The sequence below is a fragment of the Haplochromis burtoni genome, unplaced genomic scaffold (genome assembly GCF_018398535.1).
Source record: "Haplochromis burtoni strain Fernald_Lab_line unplaced genomic scaffold, NCSU_Asbu1 Contig_459, whole genome shotgun sequence".
Lineage (NCBI taxonomy): Eukaryota > Metazoa > Chordata > Actinopteri > Cichliformes > Cichlidae > Haplochromis > Haplochromis burtoni.
Genome location: NW_024582820.1, coordinates 113,131 through 135,182, shown reverse-complemented (window position 1 = coordinate 135,182; position 22,052 = coordinate 113,131). Strand labels below are relative to the sequence as shown.

At 49.3% G+C, this 22,052-nt stretch overlaps 2 protein-coding genes across 2 annotated transcripts; one reads left to right on the top strand and one right to left on the bottom strand.

Annotated features, from left to right (window-relative positions):
* The first annotated feature begins 4 nt into the window (after positions 1–4).
* rps27a (ribosomal protein S27a) lies at positions 5–3,146 on the top strand. Its single transcript, XM_005945823.2, has 6 exons — positions 5–114; positions 224–288; positions 676–730; positions 1,508–1,593; positions 2,748–2,879; positions 2,962–3,146. The coding sequence occupies exons 2-6, from the start codon at positions 241–243 to the stop codon at positions 3,109–3,111; spliced, it is 471 nt and encodes a 156-aa protein (XP_005945885.1). The 5' UTR covers positions 5–114; positions 224–240; the 3' UTR covers positions 3,112–3,146.
* A 1,157-nt stretch (positions 3,147–4,303) lies between these two features.
* LOC102300380 (bone morphogenetic protein receptor type-1A) lies at positions 4,304–17,811 on the bottom strand. The gene is made up of 12 exons (XM_042213596.1): positions 16,814–17,811; positions 14,956–15,249; positions 9,816–9,978; positions 9,630–9,732; positions 9,434–9,533; positions 9,237–9,324; positions 8,200–8,344; positions 7,669–7,861; positions 7,042–7,339; positions 6,790–6,965; positions 6,553–6,683; positions 4,304–6,198 (listed from the first exon to the last, which is right to left on the bottom strand). The coding sequence occupies exons 2-12, from the start codon at positions 15,020–15,022 to the stop codon at positions 6,073–6,075; spliced, it is 1,590 nt and encodes a 529-aa protein (XP_042069530.1). The 5' UTR covers positions 15,023–15,249; positions 16,814–17,811; the 3' UTR covers positions 4,304–6,072.
* Between the last annotated feature and the right edge of the window lie 4,241 nt (positions 17,812–22,052).

The window sequence follows — 22,052 nt, the reverse complement described above, 5'->3', positions numbered from 1 at the left end:
TTTTTGATCAGGCACCGGAACGGCGACCCTAACCCCTGCGAACGCGTGCAGAAAACCCCGTGTCTGGAGAGGAAAGCCCTCTTCTCATGATCCGCCATTAGGAGCAGACCGGTGGTAAGCTCGCGCTCCGTTTTTTGACGGGTTTTTGTTAAAAATCGGCACTTTTAAACTGACGTTTGGGCTCCAACAGAGACTAAAGTGTCCTGTCTGTCTTCCCGTGCAGGTGGATTGAACGCCAGGATGCAGATTTTCGTGAAAACCCTTACGGGGAAGACTATAACCCTCGAGGTGGGTGACGGGCTGTGATGGAGGGCAGCGGCGTTCACGGGCTGCCGTTAACCCGAGTTTTACTTATTGTGGAACTAGATTAGAGCGGCCGTTTGTACACGTAACTGATCGGTGCTGTGTGTTAACTGCAGCCGTGTGTTTGGAGGCGGTATCAGGCCGTAAAGTGACGCTGTACCGAAGGCTAACGGCTAAGCTATCCAGGGCAGTGTAAACACGTGGAGCGGGCGCAGCAGCTTAGTGCCGTGCTCGTAAACCCCTGATTAGTTGTAGTTACTTAATAAATGTGAATGTGTCATTCGTGTTTAAAGAGTTGTAATCTGCATGTGAGTAGAGCTTTGACCGGAAGCGCGTGCTGTCCCGGCTCACCTGTCCTCTCTGCTTCCACAGGTTGAGCCTTCAGACACCATCGAGAATGTCAAGGCCAAGATCCAGGACAAGGAGGGTGAGTGAGCCTGGCTGATTACTTTTACTCTATTACTTTGTGCATCAGGCCAGGAGGTGTTTTTATCCTAAAACAGGTGAATGTGGGAGGCTGAGCTGCAACGAAGCTTCCTGTGTTTACCTGAAAACACGTGATGAGCTTCGTGTTTGTAGAGAAACACAGACTGCTTGAAATAAGAACTCTTCAGAAATCACGTGTGAGCTGTCAGGGGTCGTAGTTCAGACTGTTTACAGACCGCAGCAAGAGTCGGTGAGGGAGATGGTCTGTCTTACAGATGCATACTGAGGGCTTAGAAAGCATCATTACGGGGGTGTACGGGGCACACTTACAGGAGCATGAGTGTCAAATAACCAGGACAAACTGATGTTTAAATGTGAGTGAAACTTCCTGTGGGACGAACAGAAGTGCAGCAGGGTGGTTGGTGATTAAAATAATCGTGTCAGTGTTTGAAACGTTCGGGCCGCCGTATTTAAATAGGTGAAATGTGTTCGCCATCATCAGCCATCAGCACCATGAAGCTGACACATGAGCGTCACTGTCAAAATCATTTACAGTCACAGATATGTTCAACAAGCGGGACAGTGATTTAAAAGGTGCTGTCACAGGGAGGCGGAGCTTCAACCATACTGCGTTTCTGAGGTGTGTGTGTGTGTGTGTGTGTGTGTGTTTCTGGAGTCCAGAAACCAAATGTATGCAGCAAAGCACAGGAAGTTCAAGTGCTGATTGATTACTGGGGTTCAGTGATGATCCTGATCAGCTGGTGTTTGCTCTCTGCAGGAATCCCTCCCGATCAGCAGAGGCTGATCTTCGCCGGGAAGCAGCTGGAAGATGGCCGCACGCTCTCCGACTACAACATCCAGAAGGTGAGCCGGGAACGCCGCCCCAGAGAAATGAAGGCTTTTCTGTAAATGTGGACTCCGAGTTCAGTTTGAGATTTAGAGCCAGCGTCATTCAAAGGTCATCTGATGAGCTGTTGCTGTGTTTTTTAATTTTACCTCTATTTTGGGTTTAATCGAGTTCCCAGAGCAGGGTTTAGATAATTCTAGCTGCATTTGGACAGATGTTGGAATAAAAACATCTGGATCAGAACCTCTTTGGAGCAGTTGGTTCATAAATTCAGACCAAAGCTCTGTGGTTCTGAGCTGTAATAACTGGCTCTGCAGTCGGACGTGTCGTTACTGAAGCCTCAGATTCAAACAGTTGGAACTAGAAACAGATTCGTGACGTGAGGCAGCGTTGGCTCCCAGCAGGAGGTCCAGATGACAGGAATCCGGTTTTCATTTGACTTTTGGGGGAAAATCCAGGTCTGGAATTGGTAACTGGGTCAGCTTTGGAGTCTGTCGCCCCCCGGTGGCTTAAATGAGTCCTGCAGGCTTAAACCTCCAGCCTGAATCCTCAGTGGATCCCACACAGGCTGTGCTGCCTTCAGCGGTTTCCACCTTCAGGACTGTGCTCGGGTGCAGCCAAGGAATTTTGCCTTGGCTGCACCCGATTTATGGAATAACCTTCCCATCGCTATACGCGAGTCTGATTCCATCCATTCCTTCAAACCACGGTTAAAAACCCACTTATTTATCCTCGCCTTTTCTACCAGTTAACGCTTGTTGTTAGCTTAATGCTTATCTTTGGCTTATTCTTAATTAATCATTTGACTGTTTTATCTTTTACACTTAGTTTTCTTTTGCTTTTGTTTTAATGCCATTCAGCCTGCCAGCATGTTTTGGTACCTTGCCAAAGCAGTCATCCTTCCGGTTACTTCATCCTATTCTCTTGCATGTTAAGCACTTTGGTGGCTTTTAAATGTGCTGTATAAATAAAATTTGTTGTTTTGTGACTTTTGTTTGAAGGCATGAATTAGATGCAGCAACATCAGCTGTGTCTGCCAGGTTCTCCCTGGTTTCCTGTCACCCTGACCCATCTAAGGGGCGGCGTTAAATTCAAGTCTCAAACTTGAGCGTGTTTTTACGCGTTTGTGTCGTCTGGCGTCCCTCTCACGCCTGTTTCTTGGTGTTTTCAGGAGTCAACTCTGCACTTGGTGCTGAGGCTGCGCGGTGGTGCCAAAAAGAGGAAGAAGAAGTCCTACACCACCCCCAAGAAGAACAAGCACAAGAGGAAGAAGGTCAAGCTCGCCGTGCTCAAATACTACAAGGTAAAAACGCACCGGAGACGCGCTGGTGTTTGAGTTTTGTGCATTTTCGGTTTCATTAAAACCAACACTTTTCCTCCTTCAGGTGGACGAGAACGGTAAAATCCACCGGCTGAGGCGCGAGTGCCCCGCTGACGAGTGCGGCGCCGGCGTGTTCATGGCGAGCCACTTTGACCGTCACTACTGCGGGAAGTGCTGCCTCACCTACTGCTTCAACAAACCCGAGGACAAGTAGACAGGATGATAAATAAAGAAATGTTTGACTAAAAATGGTGACTCTGTGTTTCTGTTAAAGTCGTTTAAACGGGTCGTCGCTAATTTCAGATTTGAGCTTTAAGTCGTATTTTCTGTGACGTGAGCTGAGAGGCCTCGGACACGTGCAGCTCATGTGAACAGCCAGATTTACTGATGTCAGCCCGTTCTCCAGAGTTTCAGGTGTTTATTACTCGCAGGTCATCAAAACTAAAGTAGTGGAAAGGCCGTGCTGCACTGCAGTTTGACTTGTTAAAACCTCGTCATGCAAAGAGTCAGGAGTGCTTGAGTCACGTGGATGTGGTGGCACTTTGATACCAACAGTCACTGTGACACTGCTTTAACTGCTCACAGCTGGAAACGCACCACAGCTGTTCACCACCTGTAGTTGTCACATGACCAGGCTGCTCAGCTGAGTGATCACCTGGAGATTCCTGCAGAATAAACAAACAGAACATTTGGAAGCTCACGACAAAGTTTAGATGAAACCAAAACTGACTGTAAAATCAGGGTTAATCTGTATTAGTACGATTTAAGGTTGAAACTACAAAAAACGTAAGTTTATAATTTTGACCAAAGAATTACTCAAGTTAAATATTAATTCTAATGCAACAAGTTTCAGAATCAAAGTTCAAAACTTAAATGGAAATTTAAGTTTCAGTCCCAGGATCATTTTGTCACTGACATGGGATCAAAAACATCTTTAAAGTATCCATGCCAATGCCAAAATGTAAAACTTGGATCACATGAATCCTGTAGTAAAGTTATCTCCTCTTTATTGGAAATGAACATTTAAAATCTTGACTAGATTTTTATAGGATTTTAAGGTATGTTTTTAAATAACTGAATTACCTGAAAATTGTATTTAGTGATATTTATTAGTTAACCTTTGTTTTCCATTAGAAATAAAATATTTTCTCCAATAGTTTTTATAAATTAAAATGAATAACTTCAAATGGGAAGCTACAAAGTTTGAGTTGGTAAAAGTTGAAATGTAATAAGTTACTATTTTAATTTTGACTAAATCTCTGAATATTAGCACACTGACAACATGGGAAGTAAAATGAGAAAAGTCAATCCCAAATTTCTTTTGCTGGTAGAAACAAAAACGAGATTAAATGCAGGATTTTCAAAGTAAAAGCTCGGGTGTGAAAGAAGCAGAGCGACGCTGTGGCTTTGTGTACTAAAATAAGAGTATTTATTTAAAAATCGGTACATTGGACAGACTGTATATAGAGTTTTCATTTCGTTGGTAAACTCATAAGGCACCATACCAGATGCTGTACAAAACACCAACAGCAGGAAACAAAGACTTGTACATATTCAAGATTATTTCTATACTGAGCTTTAATTACAGACACACTAAGGTTACTGCTTAAATAGCTGCTGTACGAACGTTAGCCTCATTCACGAGCAGCCAACATGCGAACCCACTGCCGCCGACACGAAACCGCTAACAGCGACCGTAGCCTAGCTTAGCACAAACTGTTAGCTTAGTGGCACCGCTGCTAAAACAGCAATTCTTACAGTTTAATTTCTACGTGTCCGAGAAACCCTATAAACACATCAAGAGTTGATGAGGCGAGGTTCCAGTCTTTGTGCTAAGCTAGGCTAAAAACATCCGGAACCAGTTTCCCAAATATTCCTAATGATTAAAGAAAACTCACCAGCAATAAGCCAATCAGCTCGAAGGGGACCTGTTCTGCTTTCTTACTTTCTGACTCACATAACGACCAACTTGACTGTATGCAGTTTCATATGATGACATAAACTTATGTAAAAATAATCCATGCCTTGTTGAGTCCAAACCTCAACAACGCCCCCCTCTGTGGACTTCCTCATCCACAGGGGCCGCGCTAGGGTTGGTCAATGAAATCAAAGTCTTAAATATAATTCAACCCCGATGGCTCACAATTGCCCTGCAGACGAGCTGCAGTCAAATTTATTACACTGCTTGAAAAAGGAGTGATAAAGCAACCCCTCGGCAGTCTTCCAGAACCTGGCTAATCAGAATAAAGTCAGGCTTTGGGAGGTGGGCCTTAAAAAGGGCAAATATCCCATAAAACCGGATTACTTTAAAAATAAAATAAGCCAGATTTACAGTTCATCTACGCCAGCAAGAGGTGGAGGAACTCTCTAACATAAGGTACTGCCTCTCTGCTGGCTTCCAGAAGGTGGCCAATCAGAAGACAGTGAGCTGTGTGAGACAAAAGAGTACTATTTCAAAGGGTTAATCATACTAAGCCACTCTGAGCAGAATAAGTCCCCTTTCAAAGCGGTTACGTCGCTGACATTTTCGTGAAGGTCTTCTTCGGGTTTGGCGCCACTTTGTTTTGTTTTTTTAAATTTCATCAGACAGACAGACGAACAGGACGGCAGACGTCTCCGTGCTGACCCCGCGACCTCCCGCCGGCGTCTCCGAGGAGTCGGCCGGACGTCAACACCACTGCAGCATAGTGTTCTGGTTTGAACTCCTCTCACGAGCAGGCACGGCATCTAAAGATAACGTTTATTTACACATTTAAATTCACATGTTATTATAGTACCTTATTCTGCTTATATTCAACTAAGCGTGGAGATGATATCTTAATATGGCAGGAGAACTCAGTCCTGAAGAGAAACAAAGAAAACATTTTCAAACAGGCGGAGGTGGAGGAAGCTCGGCGAGGTGGGTCCTCAAAGGAATAAAAAAAAAAAAATCTCAGTTCATTCATGAGGAATGAAAGCCCCGCCCCCCCTCCTCGCCCCTCCACAGGAAGTCGTCTGTATCTTTTGTTTGGCTTTCACAGAAAGCGTCACTCGGCGCAGAGAGAGGAGGAGGAAGAGGAGGAGACACAGTTCAGCCCTGAGATGGGTCCTTTGCTCTTTTAGCTCCTCCCCTTCATCCCCCTGATGAAAAGGCGGTCTGGGGCGGAGGTTGAGGTGAGTCTGGAGGAGGGTGGGGTCAGATCTTGATGTCCTGGGACTCCACCATCTTGGCGAGCGTCTTCTTCACTCTGAGGATGGTGAGGCGGGAGGCGGGGTTATGAGCCCAGCACTCTGACATCAGCTTCAGCATGGCCCGGAGGCACTGCGGACACAAACACGCCGTTAAAGGACGAACAGGAAGTCACGAGAACACAGCCGCTCTGACACCATCATTGTGACACCCAACTCTCTGCCGCCGGCACGGGAACACTTCCTGTCTGACCACATCGCCAACGTATTTATCCGCACACACAGTTCAGACACGAGGATGGCAGAAAGAGACCGGCGACAGGTCAGCGGAGGAATACGTTGGTGATTAGGTCAGATAGGAAGTAGTCCTGGTATTGGCTGGTGTTTTGAATCAAAAGCTCGAACTTTCCCATCAGGCTGGAATAAAACAAACATCCTCGACAGTCGGGAGAGAGACAAAGCAGACAGGAAGTAGTCCGAGCCTCACCTCGTCGCTGTTCCAGCGGTTAGACACCGTCGGCCGCAGGCCCTTAACACACACCACCTCCAGCATGTCCTCATACGAGGGGTCAGAGGGCACCGTGTCGTAGTACGGCAGCTGGTAGTCCTCCACGATACCTGCACAGGAAACAACACCTGTATTAACGTCAGAGCGGCTGACGCGCCCAACAGCGGCTGCCATTCTTCTTCTGGTGTGTGTGAGTGTGCGTTTGTTTGTGCGTACCCCCGGTGACGCAGCGTCGGGTCATCTCCCAGACGATGAGTCCGAAGCTGTACATGTCGGCCATGATGTAGGCCTGGAAGTGGTTCTTGTTGAGGCTCTCGTCGAGGACCTCGGGGGCCATGTAGCGTCTCGTCCCCACCCGGGTGCTCAGGGGGATGTCCACTTCGTTCGTGTCACTATGGCAACACAACCAGAGGTTAGGTCAGCTGAGGCCAGAACAGCCTGAGAATGCACCACAGAGCAAACGCGAACCTGTTGAACTTGACGGCGAGGCCGAGGTCGGCGATGCAGCAGGTGCCGTTCTTCTTGATCAGGATGTTCTTGCTCTTCAGGTCGCGGTGGGCGATGGCCGGCTTGCCCTGCGTGCCGTAGATCTCCGTGTGCAGGTGGCAGAGGCCGCAGGCGGCCGAGTAGGCGAGCCGCAGCAGCGCCTGCGTGTCCAGCGTGGTCAGCTTCAGGAAGTCGTACAGCGAGCCGTTCTCGTGGTAGTCTGTGATGAGGAAGAGCTGCGTGAAGGCGCCCGTGCCCTTAATGTCCGCCGCGATGAAGCCTGCAGAGGAGGAAGGTAAAAACATCCACCTGACATTATTTACTTTATATTCGCCTCAGGCACCCGGAGACCATTTCTTATTGGCCCGTGGTTAACGCGGTCTCTCTCCTCCCACACTCTGAACTTTCATGAAGCTGAAATAATGGTTCAGCTGTTTCTGCTGGGCAGCGGCGCCGTGCATAATCAAAATTGGCGTGTTGAGCGCTCTGAGTCCTCGGGCTCAGACGGCATCATAAAGCTGCTCAGAACCCACGACTCGCTTACCGCGGGTCACATGACCTGCACCATAACTTCGTGAGAACGCGGGCGTGTTTGGCGCACGAGCCTACCGAGGATGTTCTCGTGCCTCATCAGGACCGTCTGGTAGATCTCCGTCTCCCTGAACCAGCTGGCTTCCTCTCGGGTGAAGAAGACTTTTACGGCGACCTTCTCTCCCCTCCAGCGGCCCAGCCACACCTCGCCATACCGCCCCTTTCCTATCTGACGTACCATCTGGATCTGCTTGGCGATGGTCCGCTGCACCTGAGGACGCAGAAAGGAAGTTTCAGAAGGGCGCTCCGAGTTTCCTGGTCGTTAACGTGGTCTGTGACCTTTGACCCGTTTTAAAAACAAAGCTCTGTATTAGTGTGTGAGCCTCTTCTTTGACCCTCGAGCGTCCTCCGCCGCAGCCAGCGTCGCCGTTTTTATCAATGACAGCGATGACATCACAGGTGAAACAACCTTCACTTGTAATCAAACTGAAACTACCAGATAAAATACAACTCAAAGAAACAAAAATAAATTCTAATAGAGAACAAAGTAAAGTCACTGCTGGTGCTGACTGTTCTTTAAATCAGAGCAGGTGTGTTTGTAGCTCCTACCAGCAGGGGGAGCCCTGAGCCGCTGCCTGAGCTCTGAGACTGATGAATGAGGTCTCTGAGCGACTCGCCCTCCCGGATGAAGACATCGTGCTCCTGGTCCTTATGGTTCTTATGATACCGCTGCCGGTCGCTCTTAAACTTATACCTGCACACACACACACACACGCACGCACACACACACACACACACACGCACACACACACACGCACGCACACACACACGCACACACACACACGCACACGCACACACACACACGCACACAGCACACACGCACACGCACACACACACACACACACACACACACACACACACCACACCACACACGCACACACACGCACAACACGCACACACGCACACACACACAGACACCACACACACACGCACGCACACACACACACCACACACACGACACACACTCGACACACACTCACACACACGCATCTCAGTTTGATTCATCAACAGTTTTACAAAAGGGTCCAAAGTGAGCACAATAAAAATGTCTGTGTGTGTTTACTACAGGTAAAAGTGAAGAAAATGTAAACAGGAAGCTGTCAGTTTTACTCTGAGAATGACTCCAAAATAAAAGCCTGAGCTAAGGAGCACTTTCTCTTTAACTTAACGTCTTTTTTTTAGGCTCAAATTTGACATGAAATATTTGCAGTTTTGCTTTCTGCTCACTTTCAGTCACACTATTTTGATTTTACTTGTATTCATTTCACATGTGATTTCCTGATGTTGCTGTTAGTTACTTCATTATTGCCTTGGATGTGTTAGTGTGTGTTGTGTGCTGGTTGGACCATTTAGTGACTGATCATTACGAGCAGTAAGAATTCACTACACCAGCCCACGTCAGGTGATTTATGCACGGCTATCGTTGTATCAGACATCAACAGGAAGTGAAAGCCAATGAGCTACAGACACGTCTGCGTTCCAACTAAACGGAAGTCTGCATCGCCGCCTCTCCCCGCCGACAGCAGCAGGTCCAACAGTCTCTGCTGACTCGAAGTTGTGCCGGTTGCTGCCAGGTGAGCTCTTACCTGTAGTAGTAAACCACGGTGATGCAGATCAGCGTGCAGCAGCAGACCGTCATGGAGATCAGGAAGGCCAGCCAGGAGAGCGGTCTGTTTGCACACACACACACACACACACACACACACACACACACACACATTAGTCGCCTGTGCGGCTTCACGAGCTCACCTGCTTCACACCTGCATCTGTTTTTCCACGTTACCGGTGGGGGCCAGCGGGGGCAGCGTGGGCTGCAGGTCTCTGTTGCACAGGTCTGTGTTGCAGCACTCGATGGTCCTCCTGGTCTGAGCGTTGGGGGAGTCCTGCCGAGCAAACGGAGCCAATCATAACAGCAGGTCAGGAGGGAGGAGACACAGAGGCGAGAAAAGTGACAGACACGCCCACACAGACCAGCTCACCTTGCACTGGAAGTGAGAGCCTTCATACTTCATGCAGCCGGAGGTGAGCTGCACATCTCCGTGCTCGTCCTGCTCGATGATGGCGAAACACTGACCGTTCGTCCTGAAGACAGACATCATCATCATCATGGAGCAACGAGGACTCTACTCAGCAGTGACAGACTCTACTGCGCTGCTTCTACTCACTGGCAGGTGTAGTTGATGGCGTCGTCCGGGCAGTGACCTGAGCAGTAGCAGCTGAGGGATCGAGGGAGGTCCTCAGGTGCGATGGTGGGGCTGTCGCCAGGGCGCCGGGCCTCGGGTTTCACCCCCGTCCCCTGCAGGACGTGGTCCGGGTTCTGACCTGCGGCTGGACACGAAACAAACAGAAGTTAAAACATTTTTTAGTCTTTGGTGACGGCTGAGAGCAGCTCGGAGTGACTCCTGCAGGAGGTGAAACATTCTCCTCCATCAGCTGACGACAGCAGGAGCAGGACGGCTCCGTATAAGGACCACAGCAAACAAGACGGCGGGTCGGAGATCGCCGAGCAGAAATAAAGTTTATTTGACGGTTTTTATGGGCGCGAGCGGCGGCTCGCTTTCAGAGAGAGGATCAAAGGCAGAGACGGGGACGATGGTTCTTATCAGCTGTCTGCTCTTTATCTCAGTCCTCCTCTAATCCCCGCGCCTCCTTCTGCGCTGACGCCACCGCTCTCCTTCACGTTACTCCTCCTCCTCCTGTATTTGTCTTTCAGATCACTTTCAAACACCTCGTCACCTTCCTTCCTTCCTCAGAGTAAAGACGGCATGTGGACGTGCACGCCGTCATGCCTGGACATGAACTACCTGCTGGTAGCTCACCTCCAGTCCCGCCCTCCCCCTGCCCCTCCCCCGAGAGTCGCTGTTACCGAATCACAGCTTTCATGTGCTGATCGTTTCCCTCCGAGAGCAACACAAAAGTTCATCCTGAGCAAAATCACCTCAAAGAAACTGATCATGTGATCATGCGATCATGTGACGGGGTAAAACAAACACCTGGATGCAGAACAGCTGGATCGTCTCTCAGCTCTTCAGTCATCGTCTGTTTCCTGTTTTTATTATCTGAAGTTGTGAAAGCGTGCGTCTGCGACGCCTCGCAGCACATGTCATCACTTGCTTCCTGTTCGTTTTCTTTGGGGAACGCCTCTCTCGCTCTCACATGTTTGGACGTTCCTCCTCCTGCAAGGCTCGCCGTCGAGGCGGCCTAATGTCGCTGTTTCTGTTCGGACCACACCGGCTGCTCCAACCGTGCTCCGCCCCTCAAGCCGCGCTGCCACTTTAAGAGCACGCAGGGGGAGTCAGATTACCCAGCGTCCTCTCTGCCAGACCTCAGTCTCCACTCCGGCGGCCGGCACAATTATTAAGCACACATGTGGACAGAGGCAGAGCAGAGGCTCCACCCGTCAAGGCCTTTCACCCAATCAGAGGCCCGAGGGGGCGGTTCATGAGGACCTTCAGGTCTAGACAATGATGACATCACTGCTCGCCGATTTTTTTTTCCAGCAGGGGAAAAAAAAAAAAAAAAAAAAAAGACTTTAAATGATGGAGACGGTTGTTTGAAAGCTGAGATGAGCTGCAGTCGCATCAGTCTGCTCACTGATTTCTCCTGTCAGATGATTTCCAGCTTTAGATTTTTAACTTAAATTATTTTTAACCTCAGCTTTATAATTCACACACTGAACCGTCTGCAGTCTGTAATCAAACACACGAGTCTTTAATTACTGCCTGTGCTGAGTCACAGTTACCTGCCCACCACACACCTGAGCTCCCACATTATGTCCTAATCCCGCTCTGCTCGCCGTCACGCCAACATCAGCTCTTAACTTATTTACAATAAACAGCTTTAAGGTTTGATTGATTTTAATCTCACACTTGTTTTAAACATCAGCTGTGACCGTTTGAATATTGAGCAGAAACACACGACTCCTCATTTATGCTCTAACTCCACGTGTTATTTTATTTATAATCTCTTCGTCCTTATTCCCACTGTGGACTCACAGCTGCCTCCTGTGGGCATCACTGTGACCTGAGTGCTGTCTGAAGGTGGAGGCCTCCATCTTTCCTTCATTCTCAGTGGTGACAGTTTGTCTCCTGTGAGGAAAATATTCCCGTGAAACCATAGAAACGGGAATATAACCCTTTGATCTAAACCATGTGGATCCTCTCACTCGGCTCCTCCTTTGTTTGTCTCCACTTTTACAACGCGAGCCCGTCGAGCACCGCCTCCCTCCCTTCCTCCTCCTCACCAACTTCCTGCCGGGGATGTTTATGCATTCGTGTTGCCAAGGTAACAGAGAGCAGCTGAAAAGCTTCCCAGCGAGCTAATTAACAACCTCGTTATAACCCTACAACGAGCAGCGCCGTGGAGAGGACGCGAGGAGTCTGAGGAGGAGTTAACACGGAAACACGGGCGCAGCAGGAAGAGCGCGAGGAGCTGCTCCCAACAGCCGCGGCCTCGTGCTGCAGGAGGTTTGTGGATTCGCTGTGATGTCACCACAGCTCTGTACCAAGTCAACCACTGCTGAGAGGGCGGGGCCTCGCCTGACTGACAGCGCTGACGGAGGAGAGCAAGTCAAAACTAGAAGCAAACAAAGTCTCTCCTCAGCAGCATCCCCGCCCATCAGTGTGAAACCGACCATCACGCCTTCCAGCGGCACAGCGGCTCGCAGTGCACACGGCACGTCTCTGAGGACAACGGCGAGTGTGATGGCCCGTCAGCCCCGGGGGAGCAGCTGGTTTGGACCTTGCAGCTCGCCGTCTCATCAGGAAATCTGCTGGCCAATGAAAGACAACCATGGACTTGACCCGCCCATCCACAGGCTCATCTTTGGTTTCTTCAACATCCTCGGGATAAAGATGGCCGACAGACGGCAGTGACCTTTATCATAACTCAAAGATCAGATGAACGAATGACTGAGCCACAGCCTGACAGCAGGTGGGAGAATGTGCTGTGATTACCTGTGTTTATGCTGCTTTAGAGAGAAGCCCCGCCCCCAACATTCAACTGACTCTGCCCTCCAAAATAAAATATGAAGTGTCCCGCCGCCACGGCAGGGTCCGCAGAGAGGAAACAAACACCGCTTCCAAGGGTGAATAAGTATCCGGAGGGATTGACGGATATTTCCGGAGAACAATGGCTGTTTGGAGAGTGCAGCGCCGCCAACAGCTCGTACAGGAAACGGTTAATGTGCAGAGAGGAAGTGAGAGCGGCAACAATCAGTTCAACAGCTTCCTGCAGGGAGGGGAGGGGCTCAGAGCGCCGCTCCAGCCCTCGCTGTGAAGAAAATAGATCCGCTTTCTCCTCAGAACAACGGCTCAAATATTACTATGAACTTATTTTCACATCCAGTGTCTTTAAAGTCACAGGTGTGTGTGAGCAGCTAACTCAGGTATGATGATGTCACAGCGAATCGTCACGGACACGGGGACACGAGCTCGGGACAGCAGAGCATCTATGACACATTTCACTGCCCAGCGTGTCTCAGCTCACCTGTCGCAGGTGTACAAGGTACTTATTGAAAGATCCTGACTGATCAGTAAAAACTCGTCACTGAACAAACGCACACACAGTATTAAAGGTGGACGCAGTCTCCGTTTGAACATGACGAGCTTTTCACCTGGCCACCAGGGGGCGCTAGCTGTGGCGCCCAGGAAGTCGTCCCTGTGCCCGACCTCGACTCTTTCCTGATGGTTTATGGGCTCAGACTGAAGACGGCGTTTTTGGTAAATTTACAGACACTCAGACGGAGGCTCGTCAGCCAATGAGCAGCTCTCTGAGTCAGAGCAGTGACGTTAACACGTCAGCTCCACCTCGCCGTTACTTTGTAAACGTCACAGACACAAGTGGCTTCCTGACGGAGTGAAGGCGGAGTCAGCAGGCGAGAAGGTGGATGGAAAAACAGTTTGATAAGACGGCAGAGAGTCGCTCCCTTCCTGAGATTACAGCCGGCTCTTATCAGCAGACTCTGGGTGTTTGGAGGTCAGAGAGTGGCGAGGGAGGGGACGACTTCTCTCACATCCTCTAACTCAGATCCACGCCAAGCTGGAACGCCTCCTCCGCCCTGAGACTCGGTCAGGAGGAGACGCCGACTCTGTGGCCCCTCAAACTGACGCTCAAGAATCACGTCAGTGATTTCTTTCATATTGAGCCAGAGTTACAGAACAAAGGACTCAAACATAAGGCCCACGGGCCACAACCGGCCTTACAAAGGCTCCAATGTGGGCCACAGGAAGGAAAATGTGGAAATGTCAAAGAACCCGGCCATAAAGTCGGAACTTTTACGGCATTTTCAGCCTTTTTATTAACGCCTGTCTGTTTCTTTCCCCCCACTGTTTACAGTAAAGTCACTTCCACACAGCGATCGATATTTTCTGTACGTTTTCTTACTTCCTCAGCCCAAAGCAGCGTGCAGACGGCACATCTCAGGGACTACATGTGTCTTCATCAGCTGTCAGGTTAAAGCGGTTTAAATGCATGTTTATGATTAGAATACATTTAAAAGGATCCAAACAGCAGCTTCAGTGAAGCTCGTCTCCACCTGCAAACATCGAGCAGACGTCGGCTGCCATCGATCTGGAAAAGTCTCCCCTGTGAATAACCCACAGATGCCGAATTCAATGTGCGGGACGAAGCTGCTGGGAATATTTTATCGGAAGCAGGAGGAGCGGCGTGACATTTCTGTTTCTGTCCTTATCGGTCGGCCGACACTTAAAAACAGCTTAAACAAAAGGCTGCTGTGTGCACAGGGAGGGGGGGCGCCGCTTACAGACGAGCCCCACGGCGACTCTGTATGCTAACGTCGCCTGAAGTAGCGCTTATCTGCCGAGGACAAACTGAAGGGTTAATGAGTAACCGAGCAGCTCGTGGGTCAGAGAGGACACGTCTGAGCCCAGCGACACTAACTGGGACCATCGCAATCACACAAAATACACGAGAAACGATTAATAAAAAGATGGAGCTCAGGTGGAGTCCATGTGACCGGCAGACAGGAAGCTGTCACCAAACCGCAGCCTGATGAGGTCACTGGCAACAAAACGTGAAGCAGGAAGAGCCCAAGCTCAGTGATTAACAGCAGCTAAACTTTCAGAATAAAAGCACAGGTTTGTCCACTAATAACTGGATCATGTAGCTGACATATGAAGCCTTAAACATGTGGCCTTTCACTTCCTGTTTCTAAGTCTGACCCTGTGAGAAACACGCTGCCTGGTGCTGGTTCTGATGACGGTCACCATCATCTCTGTCCGTTGTGACACTGAAAAACAAACACTGGCACAGCTGCTCACTCCAACCAGCTTTTAAACATCTTACCGTCAGTTCTGAGGGACAGCAGCAGAGCGACGGCCGTCACCGCCACGCAGACCGGTAGACCTGGCATCCTGCAGCAGGCCCGGACCGACCCGACTGGGTCCCACACCGTCAACAAGACCTTCTGATGTGCCGGTCTGGGCGTGGAGAAGATAGTGTTATTGTTCTACGGCAGGAGTCTGAGGAGCAGGGAGGAGCTCCAGATAGAGGCAAGGGGAGGGTGGAGGTAATGGGGTGAAGGGCAATATCACAAAAACAGGTCCTCCTGGGTCTCACAGGCTCTGTGGGTCCAAAACCCTGAAGAAGAGAGAGAGAGAGAGAGAGAGAGAGATAGGGGATTCAGTAAGACTTCAACATCAGCTGATCAGGAAAGCCTCAGATCCATCCCCGCTGTCACAGGGCGAGAGAGCACTACAGACAACCCTCTTTTATTATAATTAGTTTCATTATTCATCTCTCTGGTGTTCGAACACTGTAGCTGCTCACGATTCACAGAGGAAACATTTCTGCGCTCTTCCAGCTCCAGAGCTTTCCTCCCTGCTCTCCTACGGCAGCTTTGCATGATTCTCCGGTGAAAATAATCCTCCTTTATCTGATCCTGGGCCTCGACGCAGCCCCTCAGTTGATCCTGTACGAAACGAGCGGCTTCAGCAGCTTTCTGTTTCTGCAGCGTTGTAGTTATTAACTTTAATAACACTTCTTTCAAAAAAAGGTGCGTTTCCAAAACACACACACACACACACACACACACACACACACACACACACACACACACACACACACACACACACACCAACAGTTTGGGCCAAAACATTAGAATCACCTGCTCACATGAGAGCGATGATGATGATGATGATGATGAGAGCATGCTCCTCAGTGTGCCGTGACCTAGTGACCCTGGCCGCCCGGCGCTGGCCTCCAGGGCCCGACTAACTACCCGACCATTTGTCCGGGGATGTTCTGCAATTACCGACGCTCGGGTCCTGCGCAGCTCTAATAACGTAACGTCGCAATTAGTGGGCGCCGAGAGAGGGCCAGAGGGGTGTGCGAGGGAATTAGCGGCGATGCGTGGCCGGTGTCTGTCACTTTTTATTTGCCCTCGGGCCTCAAACGGGTCCGACCTGTGACCCACTTTTCACACATCTCCAGAGAGACGGAGAACAAAGACGCACACACGGGACGGCGCCCAGGGCGGGTCGAGCGTCCACGACAAACACGGCTTCAAATCCGAGGACAGGCATCGCTGAACGGTTTATTAATATTTACTAAACATTAATGCAAGAAAGCACATTTAGACACATTCTGCTGTTTGTCTACACAAACAGCAGAATGTGTCATGTATGGAAGGCTGAAGCTGCCAATGTGACTCATGACCCATTTAATTAAATAATGCTTAACATTATTTATCATCACTGAATTATTGATTTGGGGGGTTTTGGCTCCTCACACTCCCACAGCCACCCACCCAAGTCAACCCCACGACACAGTCTGAAGTACACCCATTTTCATAACTGCAATAAAGTCATAAACAAATCTTTAAAACTGAAAACAAGCTGAATCCATCCAATAAACCTCTGTGCTGTGCTGTGATTGGTCAATCTGTTATTAGGTAAACTATGTGCTAATTCCACTTTAACAGAATTACAACGTTTAGCAGGAAGTTAGCGAGTTAGTTCCACCTAAAGCTGATCCACGATGTTCTGGACACGAACGAAAACAAAACTGGACGGCGTGTTAGAGAGACGACATCTTTTTACCCTCCAGTCCCGCCCTGCCCGAACATTCACACTCAGGATTTACTAAAGGTGTGTGTGTGTGTGGGCGTCTCTGAGTCGATATCACAGAGTGAAAAATTCTTCACCTCTTCGTCACAACAAAACCTCCAGTTTGTTTGCGGCTCTTCGCTCCATTTAAAGCCGACGGCGTGCGGCGATAACGCCGTCAGACGGGGCGGGCAAGTCGAGGCAGGCTCGGGACAGACCATCTGCTGCGACCCCCTCGGCACAGGAAGCACGCCTCCCCCAGCCGGTAATCGCCTGACACGTCCACTTCCCTTTGAAAACACCCACGGCTGTTATCACAACTGAAACGCACAAAAACACACAAAGTCGCCGTGGAGACCAAGACGCCAGAGAGACAAACGACTGAATCTGTCACCTCGCAGGAAGAGCCTCAGACGCAGTTCACAAACGCTGCGGGTGAACTTTCACTCCTCCTCCTCTTCCTCATCGTGTTCAGACTCGTCTCCAACTCCTCGCTCTGCTGCAGTCAACAACAAACGCCTTTCTTCAGCATGGCGCTCATACCAGCAGATATCAAACTACCAACCCACTGCAGGCCGAGATAATCGGCTCAGACTCGGGCTGCGGCGGCCTCCTCATCCTCCGCAGCTGTTTACAGTAAACAGGCTGAACTTACAGCACAAAACCCTCCAGCAGCCGCTGCCGGCTACAAACAGTCTGTCCACTCAGGTTCGTCTGCACAGCGACGCCTTTGAGCAGCACATGGTTCAGAAGAACCAACCACTCAGGTAACCAATCCACACACAGGAACTCTGGGCTACTGCCACATTAGGACGTCCTCACAGCACTCCCACGACTCTGAGCATGAATATTCATCGATGCTAACACGAGAAGAAACAGTAACAACCATCTGTGAAAAGAGCAGCTGAGCTCCAAGCACCAATCAGCACAGAGGTCTTAATCACATGACAGGAAGTGTGCGCAGGTAAAACCAGTGTTTAAAATGGTAAATGGCCTGCATTTGTATAGCGCTTTTACTCAGTCCCTAAGGACTCCAAAGCGCTTTACACTACATTCAGCCATTCACACACTGTTTAAGAAGAACTGCTTCACGTAGAGCAGAGAAAGAAAAAACTCAGCAGCTCACCTGAAATTCTGCATTTGAGCCTCCAGGGCTTCAAATCCCTGCGTCACCTGCGTAGCTGCACAGGTGCTCTCCGACGTCCACAGATGCTTTTTGCCCATTATTAAAATTCAAACGTAAACTCATCAGTGAGTGCTGGTACATAATCTGCACACATGTAAACTGAGCAGGTACTACTCCTGTGTACTTCTATTCTCTGTGACCTGCGACCCTGGAGGGGCCCTCCAACCCTACTTTGGGAACCAGCTGCCAGATTAAATCTCTTTCTTTACACAAGTAACGAAACACTGTGGATGTGTTCAAAGGAAGAGAAGCATTCAAATCTGAAGCAGGAGAATAACCGAATGAAAGCACGGGGTGAGATAAGAGCAGAGACCTTCGCGTGGACACGTCATTTTATGACTCATCAGCTGTTATTCATCAGCTTTGAAAGGCCAGAAAACAAAGTTAAAGGTGATGTTTGCAGATTTATTCACTCTGGATTTCCCCAGACCCGTAAAACAGAACGTCTAAATCCAAAAACAGGTCTTCCATAAATGAAGGTGCTGCCTGCAGTGGGATTCAAACCCACACCCTAACCCCTCCCTCTCTCGTCTCCTCAGCTAACAGAGGTTAATGTAGCGTAGCTGCTCTGGCGAGCTGGACGTCACGCCGGCGTCCTGGAGGAGGAACATTCACCGTGATGGTGGGAATGAAAGGAAGTATTGTTGGCGGTCCCACCTGTACAGAATAAACCGCCCTTATAGGGAACCACTGAGCCATAGCTGCCCCCCCAGGGGAAGGAATTTGAGGTCACGCTGCTCCGGGGATGCTGGGAAATTTGGTGGGATGAAACCCAAGCAGCGGGTTAAGACTTGTGGAGAAACAGTCCTTTAAAAGGCTTTTATGGAACAGGGCGGCTTCAGGTATAACTTTTCATTCGGCCATAAAACTATGAAGTAAAATGAAATCTGTGCTGGAGGCTCAGGATACACAGTTTTACTCTGATTACTTTTATTATTGCTGGCGTAGCTTCCTGTCTGACAGCTTGTTCTGGATGCTCTCGTGAACGTCAGCGTTTCAGAGCTCAAGCTGCTTTTGTACTTGTTTCAGCTCCACGATGATGATGTCAGAATGACCATAAATGGGGCTGATTAACGATTTGTTTTTGGCGTTCTGTGGTCAGGGTTTCATTTACCCAAATATAAAAAACGTTTCTTCAAACAACAAAGATTCGTTAACAGCTGTGCCTACATGTGCAGTCACAGCCACGCTGCCCAGTTAAAGGCAGGAAACCCGATCCTGTGGTTGTAGCTCCTGGTATCGATGCAGATCGCTGGACGTTTGTGGAGAGATCTTCACAAATACACATCAAGCTGGAATCACAAAACCTGTGAGTCGTCTTAGTGTTCTAAAAAAAGCACTCACAGGCATCCTTGTGGATCCACAGAAGGATTTTCAGCTCGGATCTGTACGTTTGAGTTTGGCCTGTCCCAGTGCATCCAGAAGCAGACCGGCCTGTGAGTCAGCAGGTAAATCTTTTTTTATTTTTTAAGTATTTGATGGCCGCTTTCAGCACTTCCCCCACTTCCTGTTACAGGAAAAACAAAAGCTGAACATGTGTTGTTCAGTCACGTGGCCTAAATGTTTCAGTCAGTTTTAATGCTACCAGCTCGCTGAGGAGAGAAACTCCCGGGCAGCTCCACTCTGATTTACAGACCTTCCAGCTCCTCCGAGAGCTGTAAAAACGCTGTAAAACGACACTGGACGCTGGCAGGGAGGGAGAGGTGGGGTGAAGGCATTAATAATCCAGCCCCAATACTGCCCCCCTCTCGATGGACTGCAGGGTGAGGGGCCAGACATCAATAATCAAGCTTTAATGCGCCTCCACTTCCTGTGCTGGAGGAGCGGCGGCGACAGACTAAATAAACACTACTGAGAGCTGATTGGAGGAGCCAGCAGCTCCGCGCTCAATAAATAAATGCAGTAATGAGAGAGATGGGCATCAGGGGCGGTGGTGCAGGAGAATATTAGTGGGACTGGGGTGGAGGGATGGACGGAGGTGCTTTTTCCTTCTGCTGAGTTCCATCAAAATCAAATCAGAACCTGGACAGGCTGAAAGAATATTTCTGCGAAATCAAACGGACATTTTTCTAACCTCTCAGTCTGAGCTCCACTCCATCAAACTTTCCACTCGGCCTGAACGAGCTGATAAAATCTGAGCCGTCGTGAAAATCAGGATGAAAAACAAAGTGGATTCAATTTCACACATGCAAACTCAACGTTTCAAGAATCTGCTGAAGGAAAAAGATGCTAAAACATTCAACTTACTCACTTCATGTTAAAAAAATGAAAATAAAACCATCTGAATAAGGACAGTGGACTCTAATGTGTTAAATAATTACAATTATCATTTATTTCTTACCCGACACCAGCTCGGGCTGTTTGTCAAAAGCTCTGAGGTAAAAACATGAGCCCCGTCGTTCTGTCCTTTTAGCCCAAGTTTGTATCGAAGCACGTCTGTGACAGCGAGAGCATCAAGGCTGCCTGTTCTCAGTTACGAGGCTTCCTGAGCTGATTTCAGGAGGTCCGTCCGTTAGCTGCAGCAGTACAGCTGTGTCCTCCTCGAGTGAGCGACACCAAGAAACCACCCACATGTGTGTCCCACAGACCCAACTCAAGTCAAACCTCTCCTCTCCTGTATCAGGCCCTAAACGTATTTAACATGGGAGTCTGTGTTCACTGCATCATTCCATGTTTGGCACTCATCACCACCTGCACTCATGTATATATCTATCTACTTAGCACTTTTAATTCTTATTTTTATGTCTATTTAAGCGTTATATGACAGTATGTTTGCACTAAGCAACGCAGCAATTTCCTAATGTTGTAAACCTGCTCAACATTTGGCAATAAACCCTTTCTGATTCTGAGTCGATGGGGACTAACTGCTGGAGCCTCCGGTGGACACTAGAGGAACTGCAGTTTGAGCCGCTCTGGCGTTTGGTTTGGGGCTAAGGCCGTCCTTATGCTCGCTGCGTTGCGAGAGTCTCGGGTGTCACGTGACCATCCTCACATCGTGAGGCCATCTTTGCAGTGCATCGTGTGAGCACAGTCATGCCTGTTTTTGGCACGTTTAATGACAATGCTGCACAGAAGCTCAGAGACACACGGAGGTTGGAACTGTTTGAAAACTTTTTTGTCAAAAGAATTTTGTAAAAACAGTTTCTGGTCTTCTGGTTTTGACTTCTCTTCATCAGCACGTGTGACATGCTACTGTCTGAGTGGTGATGTCTATCGTTTAGGAGAACACTGCAGTGGCAGCGAAGGCTCTACTGGCACCATAAAGCCTCGTCTGAGCACGGGAGCCTGAATGGGCCAAACTGACCAGCTACCCCAACCCTTTATCCCATCTCTCCCTCTCGTTCTTTCCTCCTTGCTCTCCTTTGCTCCTCATCTTACTCCCTCTTCTCCTAGCATGCTCCATTTGCTGCCTTCCCTTCTCCCCCTCCTCTCTCCCATCCTTCCAGCTTTCCATCAGGTTTCTCTTTCTCGCCTCATCTCTCTCTGCCTCCATCTTGGCCCCGTTCCCCGGCCCCTCCAGGGGCCCCCTCCTTGCAGGCGGGCCTCTGGGTGCTGCAGCAGCCTCCCGTTGGTGTCGGCGCCCTGCCTGACATGCCTTTCAGGGCCTGGGAGACTGCAGGCCAGACTTTCTGGCTCCACTGCCATTGTTTGCCTGGCTGCTCTGTGCCTCTTCCCTGGCGATGGATTAGCATAAGAATACCCAGAATACCCCGAGCCCCGGTGAGCAGTGCTGCGGGCCTCTTCCTCCCTGCATCTTCCTTCTCCTAATCCTATTCTTCTCCATCCTTATCCTCCATCTAATCCCAGAAATTAACTCAAACGCACCTTTTCTTCTTCTTCCGTTGGGTTTATTAGCACTTTATTAACAGGATGAACTTTAAGCTGGCATCAGGTGACCCTACATGCAGATGTAACATGACGTCAAGGCCAAGAGCAACTCAGATGTCTTCCAGACTCTTATTAAGTAAGATTTATCATGAGAGGGCTGCCAGCACAGACACAGACTGCCAGAGCTTTTATTCTGAAAGCATCTTTCAATTTGTCGATGACATCACAAAGAGCTGATTTAAGTGTCCGAGTCCGACCCGTTGGTGCGCTCGCAGAAGAAAACGATGCTTTTGGTTTAAACTGAATGATTTGGGGGAATTGAA